General features: G+C 48.6%; 2 protein-coding genes, 2 long non-coding RNA genes and 1 pseudogene across 4 annotated transcripts; 2 read left to right on the forward strand and 3 right to left on the reverse strand.

Annotated features, from left to right (window-relative positions):
• The first annotated feature begins 4,645 nt into the window (after nt 1–4,645).
• On the forward strand, nt 4,646–7,969 carry LOC138177147 (uncharacterized). Its single transcript, XR_011172435.1, has 2 exons — nt 4,646–6,515; nt 7,450–7,969. It is a non-coding gene; the product is annotated as an uncharacterized lncRNA (long non-coding RNA).
• Nucleotides 7,970–8,445: 476 nt separating this feature from the next.
• Nucleotides 8,446–9,921, reverse strand: LOC138177146 (uncharacterized). The gene is made up of 2 exons (XR_011172434.1): nt 9,007–9,921; nt 8,446–8,821 (listed from the first exon to the last, which is right to left on the reverse strand). It is a non-coding gene; the product is annotated as an uncharacterized lncRNA (long non-coding RNA).
• A 762-nt stretch (nt 9,922–10,683) lies between these two features.
• LOC138177200 (coiled-coil domain-containing protein 115-like) lies at nt 10,684–13,441 on the reverse strand (annotated as a pseudogene).
• Nucleotides 13,283–15,239, forward strand: LOC138177144 (U3 small nucleolar ribonucleoprotein protein IMP4). Its single transcript, XM_069108160.1, has 9 exons — nt 13,283–13,442; nt 13,646–13,754; nt 13,837–13,920; nt 14,006–14,115; nt 14,196–14,328; nt 14,446–14,600; nt 14,720–14,814; nt 14,903–14,976; nt 15,069–15,239. Exons 1-9 carry the CDS (start codon nt 13,440–13,442, stop codon nt 15,176–15,178), a joined length of 873 nt encoding a protein of 290 aa, XP_068964261.1. The 5' UTR covers nt 13,283–13,439; the 3' UTR covers nt 15,179–15,239.
• Nucleotides 15,240–16,856: 1,617 nt separating this feature from the next.
• On the reverse strand, nt 16,857–20,734 carry LOC138177145 (tyrosine-protein phosphatase non-receptor type 18-like). Its single transcript, XM_069108161.1, has 5 exons — nt 20,603–20,734; nt 17,440–17,715; nt 17,322–17,349; nt 17,119–17,226; nt 16,857–17,025 (listed from the first exon to the last, which is right to left on the reverse strand). Exons 2-5 carry the CDS (start codon nt 17,674–17,676, stop codon nt 16,958–16,960), a joined length of 441 nt encoding a protein of 146 aa, XP_068964262.1. The 5' UTR covers nt 17,677–17,715; nt 20,603–20,734; the 3' UTR covers nt 16,857–16,957.
• Nucleotides 20,735–20,890: the final 156 nt, after the last annotated feature.

The raw sequence follows: 20,890 nt of genomic DNA on the forward strand, positions 1-20,890 counted from the left end.
GGATCACCTTCACTACAGTAGCAATCTCAATAGGGCTTATTTTCGGGGGAGGGCTTATTTTAGAGGAATCTTACACAGTAAGGGGAGGGCTTATTTTCAGGATAGGTCTTATTATCGGGGAAACACGGTAGAACCCCTGAAAACATTAGCAAAACCCTCTCCCAGGATTTCTGTAAACATACAACAAGAAAATCCTTCTTCAGGGCTTCTGAACCAACAGAAAGGTTCCCAGACCCCTGCAACAACAGCACTGTCCTTCACCAGTGGACAGTATTCACTCTGTCTGCAGAACAGTCTCAGTAGCTCTAAACCAACAGAAAGGTTCCCAGACCCCTGCAACAACAGCACTGTCCTTCACCAGTGGACAGTATTCACTCTCTGTCTGCAGGACAGTCTCAGGAGCTCTTAGCCAACAGCCAGGTTCCAGGACTTCTTCAACAAAAGGACTGTCTTTCACCAGTGGACAAATCTGGCAAAACAACATCAAAACAGACAAAGTACCAGCAAAACAGCCATGTCTCCTCAGTCCTTGGCAGCTCAGGGGGCCAGTCTCAAAAGTCCAGGGCAATTCAAAGTGGCCCCCAGCAATTCTCTCAGTCTCTCTGCCTCCACGAGGGTGCTGCTTCCCAAAAAGTTCTTCTGCCTCTCTCTTGTCTCTCCAGATCTACGTCACCAGCTCCTCCCAGTTCAGGACTTTCTTTTCACATCAACAAGTCCATCCCACAGGTGGGATTAACAAGCTCTGGGTTTTAACACAATCAATTTGAAAACCAAGACAATACAGGGGAATCTTTAATTGCCATTACTATCACATGAGGTCAAATTTGAACTCAGATCCTCCTGACTCCAGAGCTGGTGCTCTATTCACTGTTCCCCCCCACCCCAAGATCTTTGTCAGCCTGTCAGATGTCCAACCACACCCTTTCCCATCTTGTCTGGGTGGGAGAAACCAATTTTTCTCTTAATACAAACACAAAATTTTCCTTGGATCTCTATTCTAGGGGCAGGTAGGTGGTGCCACAAACAGTGCACAGAGTGCTGGGCCCAAAGTCAGGAAGATCTTAGTTCAAATCTGACCTCAGACACTTCCTTGATGGGTGACCCTGAGTGGGTCATTGAACTTCAGCCTGCCTCTTTATCTGTAAAATGGGAATAATAATGCCATCAGTGCCTCCTAGGGTTCACAATCCTTGGCACATAGTAGGTACGCATTCCCTTCCCTACTCAGTTTCCTATTAGATCCAAGCTCTTTGGGGATCCTGCCTTTGTAACCCAACCTTTCTGCTTTCCCCACTAGTTTGGCCAATTGCTCTGAGTGTAAAAAAGTGTGAAAATAGTGAGAACAGTGAAGATTACAAATGCTAGTGGCTACGAGGGATGTTTGGGTGTCTGAGCTAACTGGGCCCCTGCTGACAGACAATGGAAGCCAAGATGGAAGATGAGCTGTGTTAATTGGGTGGCTCTAGTCTAAGACACATCAGAAGACCCAAAAGCTGCAGCCTGCAAGAGGCCCTGGACAGAGTTAGCAAACTAAGGGGGAAAGGGTTTGGCCATTCCTTTTGGGCCATTTCGAGCAGCTGGCAGGATAAATTCACATGTAGGAGCAGGCCTCAGCCTCTCTTGATATGCCCCAAAGTGAGGCTGGGAGAGCTCAGGTTTGCCGAGGCACAAAAGAGTTTCACCCACGTCAGGAGGCAGAGACAGATCAAGGGCTTAAGGGGCTTCAAGAATTGACAATTGAGGAGGAAAGGGCTCAAGCACTTAGGGCAGGCCTGGCTCAAAAATGGACAAGGGCAAAGCTTAAAGGCCTGGGGCTAAGGAAGAAAGGCTTGGGTTCCTTGAGGAGGTCGAAGGTCAGAGCACAGCCTCTTCCACAGTCACCCCCAAGGGAAGGACAGAAGACAAAGAGCTGACCAATTCGTACACAGGCTGGATCATGGCGAGACCCCAGGTCAGGGAGAGGACTCTAGTGTATACACCTGACTGAGCTCCAAACACAGCCCTTTCCCTTCTCCTTCCTTCTCTCCTGCCTAGGGCTTGGCTAGCTGCAACCTTGCCTTTTCTGTTGCCTTCTTGTCCTTTGCCTTCTCTCTTTTCTCATCCTCCTCCTTCCCCAAGCTCCTGGCTCCACCTCCTCTCTTGTAGCCCACCAAGATACTGAAAGTTTCAGGAAAGAATCTCACTGGAATTCTGGCAGCATAGAAGATGATACCAAGGAAGCCATGCAGCCACCAGTCACAGCCCTCAGTGCCCAGGAGGGGCCCAGGCTTAGGAACACAGCTGCCAGGGAAGAAGGTGCATGGAGTCTCCCCATCTGGCCTTTGGGGCCAATGACTTGGACACTCCTTTCCAACTTTGACAATGAGGGAAGGAATCTATGAAGACAGGGTCTATGTAACATGTCTGCTTGAGGAGGAAAAGGAGAGAAATGGAACTGAGAGGGGAGAGGAGGCCCCTCACCAGCCTGAACTGCACTGTGAGCCAGCAATGGCTATGGAGAGACCTCAAAAAGCCAGGGCCCCAACCTCCTTGTAAACATTAAATAATGGATTACTTTTGTCTAGGAACTGCTTCGATCACAGTTCTGGCCTCTGAACTTGTTTCAGGGTTCAGCTGGTCTGTAGTGGGTTAACATGGAAAGTGCAGCTCTTTTGTAATCACTGATCTCTTCTTGTCCTTGGGGGATGCCTGGAAAGAGCAGGGAGTTGGCCTGGCACCTCTGTGGTACCAAGCTATCTTTCAAGCGTGGCTGGTCCATTATTTCTAACCTTTGAAGCTTTGGTGTTTGAAGAGTGAGTACTCCTTACTCGCTTGAGAAAGGAAAGGGGGTGTTGTGCCATTGTGCTCTGTAACCAGTCACATTGTGTGAGTCCCATGATGTCATCTACCCTGTTCTGTTCTTTGTGCTTCCCAAAACCTAGATAAGGGGAACTGCTCCTTTGCTTGGGCTGTTTGGCATAAATGGAGGCAGCAAGTACCTGTTAATAATATCTTAGGGGTGGCTAGGTGAAGAGAGCACTGGCCCTGGAGTCAGGAGGACCTAGGTTCAGATCTGGTATCAGACACTTAACACGAAAAATAGCCAGGTGACCTTGGGCAAGTCATTTAATCCCAATTGCCTTCCAAAAAGCAAAAAAATAAAAATAAAAATAAAGGTTATCTTGCTTTGAGAATTGCCTTGGTTTACCTTTTGTTAAATTTCATTTGTAACAAAAGAAGGAAGTCTGGGGGGGGGGAGGGGCTGGGAGTCCTCTTTAGCCCAGGCACACATTGTTCCTTCACTGCAGTTCAAGGAGCAGTGATTAAGCCCTTCAGGACCAGGGTCTAAATGATAGGTGCCACCCTCCAAAAAACCGGTTGATTGACATTTTGGATCTAGACTCAGAAGGAAGTTCCAGATGGAGCCAGCAGATGGAGCCAGCGGAGAAGCTCTTTCTGGGGCAGCAGTTTAGAGTGATTCTCTAATTGCAGAGCACGTCTGGCCCGTCAATGGAACAGCCCTGTTTGGGTATACAATGGTACTGTTATAAGTCGAAGACATGGGAAGCTGGAGAGCATTTCATGTGAAAAAGCCCTGGAGGGTTTGGTGGCCCCCAAGCTCAAGATGGTTCTGACGTGTGAGTGGCACTAAACCATGTAATTGATCCCAGTCTGCTTTCATCTCTCCTCCTACAACATATGTGGGCAGGCATTGGGTTCTTTGCCTCAGAGTTTCAGAAAAAGCTCCCGAGAAGACAAGGCAGCAGGATAAGGGGCCATAGGAAAGTCTAATATGGGAAAGGAGCGGTTCGAGTTTGGAGAAGATAATCTTAAGTATTTGAAGGACTGTCTGTCACACGGAACATGGACTATGTTGTTCTGCTTAGACTCAGCAGGAGGAACTGGGAACAATGTGGGCAGATGTAGAGCTTGCCATGAGAGGGATCCTCATCCAGGCACAGGTTGGTGCCTGTGGCCTCCAAGATGCTAGAATTTTGTCTTCTCATTTTGAAGATACAAGATTAGCTGACACAAGATTCGGATCTTAATATTCCCAGAGACCAAAGGTAGCTCCCTAGGCAATAAAAGAGAAAAAGAATCCAGGGAAGCTTGCCATGCATTGGATGTGGCAACATCTTCCAGCAGCTTGGAAAGAGAAAAGAGAGGGAAGGACAATCCAGGAGTCCAGGATGGGGAGCTGTGAGAGCATGAAGGGAGGGGAATGAAGCCAGTCCCGAATCGTGCCAACAGGGAGGTGACAAAGGGCTCCCTTGGAGGCAGTGTGAGCTTTCTCTTCAGAATGGCCATAGATAGAGCCATGGCAGAGCTCAAGGGTGGTGCCCAGGAGCCACAAAGCTGGCATTGGGGGTGAACAAAAAAACCGGACCAATGACAAGGAACAGCAGGCTGCCCAAGGGGCGCCAGGCTTGAGGGCTCCTGGGTCCTCTTCAGTCACAGGATGAGCCAGGAAGGGTCCTTACAGATAATCTTGTCCCGCCCCCAGGCCATCCATTGGCAGGAGAGCGAGGCTGTCAGGGCGCGGCTCCCTGCGAAAACGCCCCTCGCTCCTCGAGATCTTTAGGCGAGACTCCTCCCCTCGTGTTGGATCCTCCCCCTTTCCTCCACAGAGAGTTCGGAAGGAAAGGGGAGGGGTGCGAATGGGGGGTGGGGGAGAAGACAGTGGCTTCAGAAGGGCCCAGCAAGGGGTGAGGAGTCAGAGGAAGAGAGAGAGAGAAGGAATGGCCGAATCTGTGCCCCCAGAAGGCACCCCCTCCATCCCTCTCTCTCATCCCCTAGAAAAGGACACACTTACTGTTTGAAGGGCAGGGAAGAAGGTGATTTCACCGACTACACCATGAACGGAGCCAAAGCCCATTGATCTCCAGTGAGGTCCAGAAGTGGAGAACGGGGACAGAGGGACAGAAGCTTGCAATGGCGGCTCTTTCCATCTTGTTTGAATCAGAGAGCAAAAACTCTTTTTAAGACTTTCATGATCTTCGGTGAACAATTCGGTGGGATCGAATTTGCTAAGATAAATTAGAAGCAGCACAAGGTAAAGGGAATTAGAATAGATTGGCCATTTGCAAGCTCTTAAAAACCAAATTGGAAAAGTTTTTCCTAATGATATGAGAAGCTCTCTGTAAACCTGAAATGTCCATTTTGACCACGGAAAACTCAAAGTTTAGCAGTTGTCTGAAACTGTGTAAGAAAACTTGCCAAAAGTCAAGACAAAAGCTCCAAATTTAAGAAATATTGCAGAAAAATGGACATTAAGTCATATATCTCATTTAGAAATATTGTAGATGTTCCTGCCTTGAAAAATCATTCTATTGGGAGAACAAACAGTTGAAGTAAGTTATGAGATTTCTCATGATCTCCAAGCTTGGTTTCATCAATTTTTCTGATTTTTCTTTATGTATAAAAGTAGCTAGAGTCATAAAATAAAATTTAAAATCAAACAATTTAACATTTAGATGTATACTGGGCTTTGGTAAATTAATGATGGAAAAATGGTCATTCACAGCTAAATAGCTCTGCTTTCTGATGCTGCCCTTGCAACTAATTGTAAAAGTGCTTTCCATCTTAATTCCTCCACACTGGCCTCTGGATACAACTACTGTGCTGAGTGAAAGATGAAATGGCTTTCGGAACAAAGGTTCAAGCTTCCACGCATAGCCATTTATTAAACAACACACACCAACCAGTAAGAAAGCCAGGCCCAGGCCTCCTCAGCTTTGGCACTGGATACCAAATACAAGGGAAGACAGACTTTTATGCAATAAAAGAAAACAAGTAACAAGACATGGACCAGGATAAGGCAGCTAAGGGGCACAGTGTTCAAATCCAGCCACATATACTTCCTAGCTGAGTGACCTTGGACATATCACTTAACAATTGACTGGAAAAGGAAATGGCAAACCATTCTTGGCCAAGAAAATGCCAAATGGGGTAGCAAAGAACTGAACACAACTGAACAACACAACCGGGATATGAGATTAGGTAATCTGATTAGCAACTGGAGAAAACATGAGGGCCTTTCTGAGCTGATAGGGGAAAGCTAACAAGTGTGATTCCCAGAAATCAGAAGGAGAGGTGCCCCACTCCTGAATATAGATTCAATCAAAGTAACAAAGAAGCGGAAAGGCTGACCAACATGGGACAAGACACACAAATTGCTTGAGATGGACAATTGTGAGAAAACTTCTTGCCTCAATATTCGTATCTGACCAGGGTCCTGATCAACATAGCACAGGTCCTTGGGTAATGCTCTCTAAGCAGCAGGCAGGGGTGGTACAGCCTAGCAGTCATGAAGTGCTGTTTAAGCAATGCAATAAGACTTTCTCCCAATTTCCAAAACTGAATAAAGTTTTCTCACAAGACAGAAGTTGGACTACACCCACATTTGAAAAGAAAAGGCACTGAGCTGGACAAGGAATTGAGTCACAAGATGGAGCCAGAGAGGTCCACTCAGTTCTCCCAATTCTCTCACTGGTAAAGAATGGCAAAATTGAAAGACAGATGAAATTATTTTCTAGGTAAGGTTATTTTAAAATGCGTTCAACTGAATTGATGTCATTTGTCTGGCAAGAATTTTATTTCCTGTTTTCCGTCCACAATATTTTTCTGTTATTATTATGCTCTTTTTTGCATTATGATTTTGGGAAACTATTATATAAGAAATGCTATTAATGTACAAAATGATCCCTATAGTGGACTGCATTTGTATTAGCAGAAAATTATCCCCCTTTTGATCTAAATGTTATGAAATTATGAACTGGACTTATCACCTACTAGACACTTTTGTTATTATAGTTAAGCATTCAATTGGGTATATTTGGCTTTAAAATTAGTAATAATGATAAATCCTTAGTGTTGGGGGAAAGTACCCAAAGCCCCCTACCCTGTAGATTGTCACCATCTGGAAAATTTTTCGAATACTCACATACTCTGGACCATTAGCCTTGTTAAGGTCCAGGAAAAGATGTGTGTGATTAATGAGAACCTCATCTAAGGACTTTTTTTTACACCAGGAAGTGTTTAAACTAGAAAAAAAAAGCAAGAAGTTGAATGAATGCTTTTGGCAAAAATTTGGATGTGTATACTTTTGCAGAAAAAAGCAATCGAAATTGTACCTTGTCCTAAACTATGATCAGTGACGCTCCCTGCAGGAGGGGAAATCTCTTCAAACACAATCTGATGGCTTCTGTGTCCGGTAATCCACTGGCAAAGGGACATGCCATCTGAAGATGATGAAGGTAGATGTGGGTACCTGGGATGGTGCTTATGGATGTCATGGCAGGATCTTCTTCAGTGGATTGCTTTTCTGAACAGTGCCAATAAGGCCTCAATCACAGCCTTCCTCTTTTCTTGGCACATTTCTCTGAGTACAGCAGAACTCTCAATGGTTTTTAATGGATCTGATTGTTGAAATCACCAAGTATCTCTTCTTTCCCAATTTTCCTCTTACAGATTTTGACCAGTACTTGCTTCAACATCCTGGTCTGGGACTTGCCATCTAGTGCTAGTGTTTTGTAGTTTCTGGACATTATTCCCACCCAGTATTATGCTGTGACTGAGTGATAGGAGGATAAAAAAGGTTAAAGGGAACTTCCCTTTGGGAAAAGCAACACTGAGACTGTGTTAATTTGAGGTTCAAGATATATGTGATTGGTTTTCAAATCTTTTCCATTGGCTAAAAGGATTTGAGAAAGCTGTAATCGTATCAGTGACCTTGGAAAAAGCTACGGAAAAGGCCAAGAAACATCTGAAATGTGCGCTTTTCCATTTCTTCTGGGGTTACTAGGGAACTGCTCGGGAACATTGTGGACACAGGTGCTCATTCATAGAAATGTCTTCTATTTACAGGGACTTTGGAGTGATTGGCTAGGAGGGGTTGAGTTGGGCTGAGGATTTCACATACAGAATTGTTTTCATTGTCAAACTTTTAAATCATGATTTTTTTCCAAAATAAAAAGAATTAAAGAAGAAATGAACATTTCCCACCTCCTTCACACAAAAAACTTGAAATTGCTGTTCCCTGATGTGCGTGCATTATAAGCCCATACATTGGGAAAAGAGAAGGAAACTAGTGGGTCCTCAGGCTGACCAGAAATTGAGCCCCACTTCAGGGAGGTTTCAATAAAAATTGTAAAGTGTTAACATTCTGGAAACCAAAGGCTGACTCAGTAAAAGACTATCATTCTCTCTAAGTAACAGACTGTTATGGTTTTACAAATGACAATGACAAATCCAGGCGCTTCCCTGTCCAAGGAGATACATTTTCAGTAAGAGGAGAATTCAGTTTTCCATTAGTCAGGGAAAACCTCCCTAGGTCTTTTCTCCTCCCTCGCATCCAGCTGCTACTAAGCATGTCTGAATTTGGCGAAGTTTCTAGTTAAGTGGATGTGGTGTTGAAAGCATTTCACTGTGTGCAAGACAGGTCAATGTATATAAAATAAAAAAGAATGTGATACAAATATATTTATTTATAATATATGTATAACATTATGAATTCATTATATTAATTCTAATCTGTTTTTATAAATATATGTGTGATTTATAAACATGACAGGGAAATATATAAAACAATAATATACAATAAATCTAGTTATTATAATGCCAGATATTTATAACAAAGATAACATAAATCTCCAAAGAAATGTTCTATAAAGTTAAAAGGCACTGTGATCTAATTGCTTTGTTTAAAAGCCAGTTTTCATATGAGGACAGTGCTGGAGAATAATTACTCTTTGTAACTCTGGGGTTTTTTGGCCAAAATATGGGAGTGGTTTGTCATTTCCTTCTCCAGTTCACTTTACAGATGAAAAACTAAGTTAAGTGACTAGCCCAGGGTCACATAGCTAAGTACAGTTGAATTTGAACTCAGATCCTCCTGACTCTGGAGCAGCAATTCTCTCCCTCCTCCTCACACTGCCCCCAACCTCCTTCTCCAGTGATAGTGTCAGGCCTGGAGTTAGGAAAACTCCTCTCAGACACTTCCTAGCTGTGTGACCCTGGGCAATTCACTTCACCCTGTTTGTCTCAGTTTCCTCATCTGTAAAATAAGTTGGAGAAGGAAATGGCAAACCACTCCAGCATCTCTGCCAAGAGAACCCCACATGGGGCCAGGAAGAGCTGACCAGGACTAATCAATTCAGCTTGTTACTCCTCCTGCATTGCCAGCATCCTGGCCATTGGTTTGCTTGTGGTCTCCCCATTAGACTGCTTTTTGCTTCTTTTGCCTTAGAACTGGGCCAGGCACTTAGTAGGCTGCTTAATCAATGGGGGATAAACTGATTGACTTTGCTCAGACCACTGAGGCATTTGAACTGGAGCTTCCTGAGGCCGGGCCTGGGGCCCAGTGGCCTGTGGCTCCTCTGGGAGGAAGGGAGGAAGCAAGCAGGGAGGCTCCGGCTCCCCTGAGGCCTGGTCTGCCGCTGTAGCTGTGGCTATGGCTCCTGCAAGGGGGCGCTACTGAGCCCAGACTAAGGCCTGGCCTGCCACTACGAATCCTCAACACTCCAGATGCCGAGAGTCACAATGTCATACAGGTCTCCCATATGGTCTAGCGGTTAGGATTCCTGGTTTTCACTCAGGTGGCCTGGGTTTGACTCCCGGTGTGGAAACTCAACAGTGCTCTTTTTCGGCGCCATCTGCCTCAGTTACTCTCCCCGCAGGCTTTGCCTGACCCTTCTTTTCTTTTTGCCCTAACCCAAGCTACACCGAGCCTCCATCCACTATCCAACCTACCGTGTTTCCCCGATAATAAGACACTGTCTTATTAATTTTTTGGACAGAAAAACACCAGAGGGCTTATTTTCAGGGGAGGGCTTATTTTAATGAACATTGACAGCAATTTTAATAAACAGGTAAATGTGAACAAAAAAATGTACCTTTATTCAATAAGCAAATCACTGGGGAAGAACAGGATGACGCGCTCACTGCTGCCCCTTCCGTGGGGCGGCAGGGGGGGGGGGGGTGGGGTGTGGGGGGGGGGGGGGGGAACCGTAATGTAGCGGGTAGCGCAGGGGATCACCTTCACTACAGTAGCAATCTCAATAGGGCTTATTTTCGGGGGAGGGCTTATTTTAGAGGAATCTTACACAGTAAGGGGAGGGCTTATTTTCAGGATAGGTCTTATTATCGGGGAAACACGGTAAGTCCGAGGGAAAAACAAAACCTTCCCATACCGGGAGTCGAACCCAGGCCGCGTGGGTGAAAACCAGGAATCCTAACCGCTAGACCATATGGAAACATATTGAAAAAAACAGAGCTCTCCCCTGTAGTGTATGTAGCTATTCCTGCAGCCCGCTGTGGCTCACAGTACCCCCTAGAGGCCCCCGAGCGCACTGCCGCTGAACCCTCCAAGGCCTAGCTTGAGACCACCAAGGAAAGGCTAGGCCAAAGCGTGCTCGGGCACCTGCTCTGGCCTTTTCTGGGAACAGCCAGTGACATTTGGCAGTTCTTGATTTTGAGTCTCTTTCCCGCTCAATCTCCCAGGCCTGCCTTTCAATAGGGGACTGCCAGTACGAAGACCAAAGACAAGATGGTCGGGATGCAGTGAAAGACCTTGGCACCTTTCATGCCTCACCTACCTCAGTGGCCTTCATGGCAGGAGGAGCAAATGCTTCTCATCCATCCATTCTGCCAGGGAAGGCTTCACACGTTACATGTCAAATCAATGATAGAAGAGACACAGACATCCCAGATCCATAATTTCAATTGACACTTTGACATTCTCCTTTCATATTGTATTTACAATCTATCCACTTAGGAAATTCCTTCCTCACTTAAAAAAAAAAAGAAATTCCCTCCTCATATTATGGTTAACACATCCAGAGACCTTAATTTTGCCTGACATAGGCATCTTGAGCCAGGAAGGCAGGGGTCAGAAGGAATTGCTCTGAAGATAGAAACTCCCCTTTATCTGTCCTTCCTTGGGCTCACTGTCTACAACGAACTCCCATGTGTATCTTTACATGCATGTTTTGTAAGCTTTGAGAAAAATAAACATACATGCATCCTGATTTTTTCTTTGAACAAATTCAGTAATGGTTGACACTCAGTGTCCTCAGAACCAAAGTAAATGGTAGCCAAGTTGTGTTTGTTCAATGAATTCATTTGTCTCCTTGAGAAAGCCCTTACTAGAGTTTAAATTCACTCCTTCAAGCCTTGAAACCTTCAACTCTAGGAGAAGGCAAGGGGGAACTTTGGACCTTGCTTTCTATAGTACATATCTTACTGAAGAATTCTCTCCTTAAATGGCAATCTCAAAAGGCCCTTTCAGTTGCTTTGTGACCCCTAAGGAGGAGACCTTTGATTATTTAGGTCATAAATTCATTTGGGGCTTTAAGGATGCAAAACTCCCTGATCCGAGTCCCATGCTGCTAGGGTTTCCTTGTCTCCCTACACTTCTTGTAGAAGCCAGGGGCTCTTTTCCCCTCCCTCCCCCGCTTGCTGTTCTGTGACTCAACACAAACTGGTATGTGTCTGTTTCCCTCACAGATCTTGTTCTAGCGATCTATTGTTCACATTACTTAAAAGTGATTTTCATGGCTTTACAGAAGTGTACTGTTTCCTTGTGACAGGCAGACTTTACTGCCCCTTTTAGTCAGCATTTCTCCTGAGGTCTTAGGAGAAGACTACTACTACCCTCACCCACTTTGTGATTTTGTCTGGTTATATAACAGTACCGTGATTTTTTTTTTTCTTTTCTCTTTCTTTTCTTACTGAGCTTTGTAGCCTAGGAAACTCCCAAAGTAATTAGGGGAAGGCCCTGATAAGGAATAGCCATGGTCTAGAAAGGACTTAACAGCAGAGGCCAAAAAGGCACTGGGTGGATGGGCATCAAATAAGACTAAATCATTGATTTGGACTCCCAATGTTACAGAACGCGTTCAAGTCGCCTTCAGCTGATCAAGCAGTGTCTGTTTCTCCCACTGTAGGGCTTGAATCTGGGCTCTTCTACACTCGATTCAGCTCTGGAGCCCAGCAATCTCTCTGACCATCAGCAGAACTGGACAGGACAAAAGGGGGAGCAAGGGGTCCCGGTGAAAGGCAAGCAGCATTTCCTGATGTCTGGTCCCAACACACCTCTGTAGAAACAAAGAAAAACCAAGCGATGAAGCAAAGAAATCAGAAAGCACTGGGAAAATCTGTGGGTCTTTTCCGTTCACCACAGAGGGAGGTACCAAGCCGTAACCAAAGAGAGTTCTAGGAAAAGTGGCTCCCCTTTTGGGCTCCCTGAAAACACATGGACAATCCTTTAAGTTTGGGCAATCACTTCGGGTGGCTCACCTGCCCGGAAACTTCTTTGGGCCTGTCACAGACTCTGGGGCACCAAGATTCCAAACTTGGTCAGGAGATCTTGCTCAGGAAATGCCACCGGGACAGGTGCTACTGGGGTGGACTGCAAAGGAGAACCCTGAGACTGTGGCCTCCTCCGAAGCGCTAGAGGATTGGAAGACTCAGACTTTAGCTCCCCATAATCAATCACCCCTTGGGTCTCCAGTCCTTCTGGGCCTCAAGTCTAGTGGAAATCACCTGGAACTTCCGACAACCAGGCTTGGGCTCACTAAAGGAGGAGATTCAGAGTTGGATCAGGCCTCGCCCTTGTGCCTCCTGAGTCCCTTCTATACTAGGGCATCCCAGGCTTTCTCAGCTTAGGTGGTGCAGACCTGGAAGAGGGGGGCCATGGAGGACCCATACTGAAAGGAGCTGACAGCCTTGGCAACCATGGCACAGTGAGCCCTGGAGAGGGAGAACCAGCCCTTCAGGGAGGCCGGGATCAGAATTAGAGCCAAAGTGGGGGAGGGCGGCTAGGTGGTGCAGCGAATAGATCAGCGGTCCTGGAGTAAGGAGGACCTGAGATCAGGGCTGGGACTAAAGGCCGGGTCGCCTATCCTCTTCCCCCCTCCCCCTTCGCGACCTGCCCCGCACCTCCTTCATTCGGGCGTTCGGTGCCGCCGGCTTTCCTTCCAGCTCCGAGAGCTCCAGGAGCAGCTGTACTTCGACATGGGCGTTCAGGTCCCGCAAGACCTCAGCAGCCGCCGCCACGTTCTGCCCACCCCTGGTCAGAGCCAAGGATCCGGAGGCGCTGAGAATTCCTTTGTCTGCCCCGCCTCTTCCCCTGCAGCCAGCCAATCAGCGTGCGTCTGTCAGGCACCTCGCGACGACCTAGAGCGCCATCTTGAATGAGGGCGTGGGGGTGAGAACCAAGCTAACGGAAGCAGGCGCCGGGGGCGGGCCGAGGGAAACGGAACTCACTGGCTCTCGCGAGGCCTTCCCTCCTCCTTACCTACCACCGGCCGGCCATGATGGGGGGGGAGGATTGGTCCTCTAGCACTGGCCTGGCCACGCCTCCCTGACTATAAAGGGAAGGCGGGGTCGCGCAAGCGCGCTGGGCTTCTAGCGCCGCACGAGGAGCGTCTCCTAACTGGAAACAGAGGCTGGCTGCAGGCATGGTCCGAGCTGGGGATCGGTGGGGGCGGGAAGGAGTGGGGGGTACCGGCGGCCCCTAGGGTTGGACGGCACTACCGGACCGGAGAGGCCCTAGCTGGGGAGGGGGGTATGGAGTGGCATGGAGGGGGGACGACGGGATGGAGGGAGGAGCCTGGGGAGGGAGTGGGGCTGCCTCGATTGCTCCCTCCCCCCAATCCCTTGGCAGCTTCGACGCGAGGCCCGCTTGCGCCGGGAGTACTTGTACCGCAAGGCCCAGGAGCAGAAGCAGCATCTTCTGGAGGAGAAGAAACAGAGGCTCAAGAGAGCCCTGGATGGTAGGGGGCCCGCGGACCATCAGCCTTGACTTCCCCTGCCTGTCTTGCTTTCCTCCTCACCGGCTCTTTCCCTTTCCTGCAGACAATCAGCCGATCCCCAGCGAGCTCCGAAGGGCAGCTCTGACTCTCCAGGGAGCATTGGAGTTTGATGACGATGGAGGTGAAGGTGAGAGAAGGCTCCGGGGGCGGGGCCCCTTCTGCCAGGATCTCTGAGAGGCTCTCCTTGATTTTTTTTCTTCCTCTTCCCAAAGGTGTCTTGAGCCACCAAGATGATGAGTATCGATGGGCAGGTGTAGAAGACCCCAGAATTATGATCACCACATCTCGAGACCCCAGCTCTCGGCTCAAGATGTTTGCCAAGGTCTGTGAGCCAGGCTAGATGTCAGGGAGATGCGATTATGAGATCCATCCTGATTCCTTAACTCTTGGCCTTTCCCCCAGGAGCTGAAGCTGATATTCCCTGGTGCTCAGAGAATGAACCGGGGTCGACATGAAATTGGTGCTGTTGTCCGTGCTTGTAAAGCCAATGGAGTCACAGATCTGATGGTGGTGCATGAGCACCGAGGGACACCAGGTAGGCATGTCGGATCAGCCCAAGTGGCCCTGAGAGGAGCAGGGGCCGGAGGACTTTTTTGTTTTTTTGCTCCCTGAATATATCCCATACTTACTACATTCTTGTCTTTCCCAACAGTGGGCCTCATATTGAGTCACCTGCCCCTTGGGCCTACTGCATATTTCACACTGTGTAACGTAGTGATGCGGCATGACATTCCTGACCTTGGCACTGCCTCAGAGGCTCTTCCCCACCTTATCTTTCATGGTTTTTCTTCCCGCCTTGGACAGCGAGTAAGTCCTGGGCCTGAAGAGCCACCAAGTCAAGAAACAGTTGATACTCAAGGGAATGGTGACATAGAAGGGAAGAAGAGACTAGGTCAGTAGCCTCATCCTAGCTTGTCTTTCTCTAGGTCTCCAATATTCTCCGCTACCTTTTCCCAGTGCCCAAGGATGATAGCCGCCGGGTCATTACCTTTGCCAACCAGGATGACTACATTTCTTTTCGGTGAATTTGGGCCTGTGTCTGGAGAGCAGAAGGTAGGTGGGTATGTCCCCAAGGGCCAAAGTTATCTCCATCCTTTCTGTCTTTCTAGGCATCATGTGTACAGGAAGCCAGATCACAACACAGTGGAGCTGACAGAGATGGGGCCCAGATTTGAGATGAAATGTGAGTACAAAGTACAAAGTGGACTGGGGCAAACAGGCCAGGGAACTGAGCTCGTGGGGCCCGAGCACACACCTCTCTCTCTGGTTTTACAGTGTACATGATCCGTCTGGGCACCCTAGAGCACGAAGCCACCGCAGACGTGGAGTGGCGTTGGCACCCATATACCCACACAGCCCGAAAGAGGACCTTCCTCAGTGTCTAAAAGCTGCCTTGCTGGGGGCCAGGCCAACTCCTGCTATCATTAAACTTGCTCATCTCCTCCACCTCTCTGTTTCTGTGCCATGTGACTCATGGTGCTATGGGGATGAGCTTTACAGTTGGCTGCTGCTAAAGGCTTTCAGATTTACTGTGCTGGATGCTGAGAACTTCTCTGGCATACTGTGGCTGGAACACAGGCAAGGATTCTTTGAATTTAGAACAGAAGCCAGGGAGCCCCAAGGAACCACAATCCCCAAACCTGTTCACAGGGTCAGGGCTGGATGGGAACAAGGGAGTTGGCCTCTGTACAGGAAACCAGGCTATGGAGCCATTCTCTCATCTGGGTCAGGGATTGATCTTGGGGACCTGGGATTCAACTTAGGGAGCCCTGCCATGTTTTCTGGGGCACTGATAAAGGCCTCAGACTGCTTGGGGGGAGGGGATAGTGAGGAGTTGCTTGGCTTGGGGGAGGGTTGTTTATTTTTAAATTTTCATTATTTTTTTTATGTATGACCATTTAGTCTAAGTCATGGCCATAGGTAAATCCCCACTGAACCCCCTCAGCTTGACCCTCTCTAATGAGGGCCATTATTCCAACTTCCCAAAACAGGCTATTCCACTAAGATACTTTTTACCCTTAAGAAGGCTTTTCTGGGAGCACCAGGCCTGAAGTCAGGAGGACCTGAGTTCAAATGTGGCCTCAGACACTTTAACACTAGCCATATGACCTTGGGCAAGTCACTCAACCCCAATTGCCCTGCCTTCCCTCCTCCAAAAAAAAATGACTTTTTTCCCATTAAACCTAAATTTCTGCTCTTCAGTGCTCCTGATTCAGCTCTTCAAGGCCAAGGAGAACAAATCTAATTCTTCTGTAACATTCCCTCTCACCCGCATTTTCTCCAAGTTAAATGTCCCCACTTCCTTCAGCCTCCTCCCACCAGCTTTCCCACTGTGTACCTTTTCCACACCGGGCTTTTTAACTGAATGTAGTATCCTAGTGATTTGACAAGGCCCGAGCAGCTCTATACTCACCTTCTAACAAGGAACTCCTGGAAGCTCAGCCCAACTTGAAGGGAGTACTTGTACTTGTGGTACACTAAGACTCTTTCATCATCTTTCTGACAAACTGCTTATCTAAACCTGTTGTTTCCATTTTGTACTTGGGGGGGAAGGGGTTGACTTGCTGAAGGTCACAGGGCCAGTAAGTGTTAAGTGTCTGAGGCTGGATTTGATTCCAGGCTGGGTGCTCTTTTTACAATGCCACCTAGCTGTCACAAGGGGTTGATTTTTTTAACCCAAGTAAGAGATTATATATATGTCTTTTGAATTTCCTCTTTATATTCTCCCAGTGTTCCAGCTTGTCCAGATATTTTGGCACATTATCCATGTAATCTGCTAATTTGACCAGCATGCCCCTTATTTTTTTGTCTAAATCATACATAACTATCAGCTAGCCCCAGGGAGGTGGGGTGGGGGCTGAGATAGACTTAGGGCCACCCCTATCCAAACGACATCCCCTTAGAGTTCAGGGCAAGGATGCCAAGGGAATATGTCCACGCCCAAGGTTACCCCTAGGCAGAGGTTTACATAGTAGGGCTCCAGGCCAAGGTCCATTAGCACAGGCACTCCTGCACACCCCTAAGCCCAGGATCCAAAAGCAGTGGAAGGGCTATAAGGACACCTTATCCAGGATGGGGAATACTTTATTGCCCACCTGCCACCCTCGGTTTGCCTTAATGGGCCTGGGGTCCAGGCAGAAAGGCAGGAATCTGTCCCAGGCTTCCTACATTCGAGTCCACTCAGCTGGAGGATCCCGGGGACCTTTCGGTTTCCCAATTCGAATGTTGAAGCCTGTGGGAAGAGGGAGGGTTGGGACCCAAGAAAGGTTTGGAAGGATGGAAGAAGTGGTAGAGGAAAAGATAAGTGATCTATGGTTCAGCTTACCAAGAGTGCTGCTGGGCTGGAGGCCACTGGGGCCCAGACCTGGGACTGCAATGCCTGTTATATCCTCGTAGGCCTCGGGCCCAGGGCAATTCCTGAAGGGTTTGCTAGCTGTTGGCAAGATCCCACAGAAGCCCAGTTCAAAGCTCTGAGGCCCCCTGGGGAACTGCTCACACCCCACTCCACCCTCATCAGGCCATACTTACCTTTCCTTGCAGTGCTGGGGGTGATGACCTTGGGAGAAGGAAGGAAAGCACTTGTTTGGAGGGGGCCTGGGAAACCACCCTCTTCAGTGGGACTCTGCCTCTCAACTTTGACACTTACCGGGGACAGCAAGGGCTTCCCAGAACCTGGGGAGGAGCATGCTGGGCTTTCCAAGGCTGCTGAGCTGGGGAAGGCCACTGGAGTGTATTCTGTGGGGGTCCCAGCCCCACCACGAAGTGCCCTGGGCTTGACAGTGCTATACACAGCCCCCTCAATCTCTGCCTCTGCAGGCTCACAGGTTGCTGCTGGGCCTGGAGTGTGACCTCGCTTCTGCACCGAGGCATACATTGCAGCCATGACCAATTTGACTGGCACTTCTAAGTCCCTGAAAGAAAACTAAGAGCAGGGAGCTGAAAGCACCTCTTCTGTCCTCTGCCACTTGGGTGGAGAGGCAGGCAAAGGACCCTGACCCCTAGGAGGGATCAGTGCTGAGAGACAGCCAGCATCAGCATGGACCCACCCATTGAGAGCTCAGATGTCACCTAGCCAACTCTCCTTTGAGAGACAGAAAGGATGCTAGTGAGAAGGGAAGACATGTGCCCAGTGCCAAGCTGGCACCTGAATGCAAGTTTAGTCCCCTTGTCCTACTGTCTCAGGAATTTGGGTGGGGTGGAGGGGAGTCAGGGAAATACTAGCTTCCTGCCTCAAACCAAGTGTAAATAAAAGGGTCTAGAGAGCTGGGAAGTCGAGCCTCCATCGTGCCCAGGGCCCCTAGGGTTGGGGTTATAGAAGATGAAGCCCCCGTCTCCAGTACCTGCCCAGGGCCCCTAGAAATGGGGGAGGGAAGGGCAGTAGTTTTTGCAGAGCCAGGCCTGGGGTTGAGCCAGGCTGAACCCTGAAGGAAATGGGGCCTTCCTGTCCCTCAGATCTAGTCAGCAACCTTCAGGAGGAAGAGAAAATGCCTGGTGCCGTATCGGGCAGGGAGGACAGGGATTGGTGGGTAGAAAGAGATTCTAAGTTCCCCACCCGTCATGATCTGAAACAGGACAGAAGGATACCTGGGGGAGGAAGCTGTACCTGGTAACACCAAGAAGCTGCTAGGGGAGGACTTCTCAGCTCTGGGGAAAGAGAAGGCTGGGAGGGAGAGAGACTCCTGGGCCCCTGAACTTCCTCTCAGGAAGTGGTGCTTACCCAAGCCCGGCCCAAGCTATGACGTGAGGCTGTCCCACTGTGAGGAAGCCCTTAGCATTCCTGCCTCTGTCAGGGCAGCTGACACAGATGGCAGAGATGCTTAAAGTGGGAGGACACAGTTCAAGGCTGTCTGGAGCATCTATGGGAGAGAGGAGGCTGGGAGCCACAGCAGAGTAGCCTTTAGGCAGGGGCTGGATGGAGAAAATTGCAGCTGGCCTGTGGTCCTGGCGTGCTCCAGAGGAAAGGGTGGGGAGGTGGAGGAAACACTGGGGGAAGAGAAAGGAAAGGAACCATCCTTTATTCTGAACCCATTTCGGGCCAGGCGCTGTGCTTAGCACTTTAGAAATATCTTCCTAAACCAATGTGGCAATGACCTAGAACGTGAGCCTGGTTCAGTCAGATCCTGGAGCTGAAACCCATCCCCCCCCCCCAGACATGCATTCATGTGTCCAGATCTGTAGCACTCTCACCCTCCTAGCCTAAAGCCTGACCACTAACGATCTCCACCTGTTGGCAATCTCCTCCTGCCACCCTGAGCTCCCAGACCAGGGGGCCTCAAGTGGGCACCATAAATGTCCAAACCAGAGGTGGGCAACCTTTGTCTTAAAGCTCACGTGTCCTTCTAGGTTCTCCAGTTCGGCCCTTTGCCTGAATCCAAACTTCACAGAATAAATCTCCTTAATAAAAGGATTTGTTCTGTAAAACTTGGGCTCAGGCAAAGGGCCGAACTTGAGGGAGGACCTAGAGGGTCACATGTAATCTCAAGGCTGCAGGTTCCCCACCCCAACTCAAGCAGCTCATTGGTAATTCCTTGAGGGAGGTTTTGTGCCTTATTTTGTAGGCTTATAAGAGGCAGCATGCAGGGGACAGAATTGTGGCTTGAGTGGCAGGAAGGTCCAATGCTTGGCCACTAATGAGACAAATATAAGATAACTTGAAAAGTGACAGAGTGCCAATGGCCTGGAAAGCTTTGTGGAGGAAATGGTGTCTGAGCTAAGCCTCAAAGCAAGGATCCACAAACTTATTTCTTATAAAATATTTTGACAACTATTTCAATAGAATTGGTTTCTTTTGTAGTACCATGCATGCAACTTTGTACACTTCAAAACATTATTCTAACAAGAAGTCTGTAGATTTCACCAGACTGCCACAGGAGTTTGTGACACCAAAAAAGGTTCAGAATGATTGGCTTAGATGGAAGCCAAGGATTCTAGGAAGCAAATATGTGGAGGCAAGACATGAATGTCAAGTCTGGGGAACATTTTGTGGTCCAATTTAGGTGGAACCGACATCGAAATGTAAAGTGGTCAGAGGCAGTTTGGGAAGGAATAAATTCAAGCAGTAGAATGCTATGTAGAAATGGTACTAGTCATTAGAAAAGTGAAAATGAAAGTAATTCTGGGGTTTCATGTGACACTAATTAGCAAAGGTGCTATGCCAGCAGATGTTAGAGGGGCTGCTAGGAATTAATTTAGCCATTCTAGCTGTTGTGGTTTGTTTGCTTTTTAAAAGTTCCAGGGTCATTCTTGTATTTGGCACTTGAATTGGCTGCATTGCTGCACACACGTCCGTTTTTCTATCTCTAGAAAGGAACATGCTTTTTGTAGGTGGGAAAGGTAGAGCAGTTGGGGCTAAGTGACTTGCCTAAGGTCACACAGCTAGTTTTTGTGTAAAATGTCTGAGGCCAAATTTGAACCCAGGTCCTGCTCTATTCACTGCACCACCTAGCCGCCCTGAATATGCTTTTCATATTAATTAAATTGTGTATACCTTAAAGGAGGAGAGTTTGGGGAGTGATGGTAGCATAGGGAGAGCCGGGGCCCAAACAATGTCCAAGGGGCTTGGCCTGGGCCTTACTGTTGGCCAGACTGAGCCGGGGTGAAGAGCCCAACTTTCCGGGATTAAAATCGCCGTTCCCTTTGGGCAGAGCAGCTGTAAGCTAAGGGTGGCCGGCCGTCACGCAGGAGAGCCAGGGCCACAGACAACACTCCAAGGAAGCACGCGTGGAGTTGACGCGCAGGGAAGTGAAGGTGCGGGGAGATGGCCACGCACGAACATCCCCGGGCTCCCGCCCGCCTCCCCTGGGGTTTACCGAACTCGCTTCTCGCCCCCAGTCCGCTCCGTAGCCCAACGGGAGCCAAGTCCCACAGCCCAGCAGCACCTCCCGGGTCGAACAAGTCTGTGGCCAATGGTAGCCCGCGGCTCTAGGCCAGGAGGAGAAGACCCGCCCCTTGCATCCCCAGTTCCTAGGAACGGGAGTGGGAGGGGCTGACGGATGCTTTCCTGGCGCTCAGAGCTCTCTCATTGGCCTGCGAGAGGTTTCTGGAATGAAGATTCGAGGGTGGGCAGGATCGGCCTAGGCAGGCCCAGGCTGTTCCCA

Source organism: Petaurus breviceps, unplaced genomic scaffold (genome assembly GCF_028583685.1).
Source record: "Petaurus breviceps papuanus isolate PSGF00001 unplaced genomic scaffold, PetGlider_PUasm1.0 90333, whole genome shotgun sequence".
NCBI classification, from domain to species: Eukaryota; Metazoa; Chordata; class Mammalia; order Diprotodontia; family Petauridae; genus Petaurus; species Petaurus breviceps.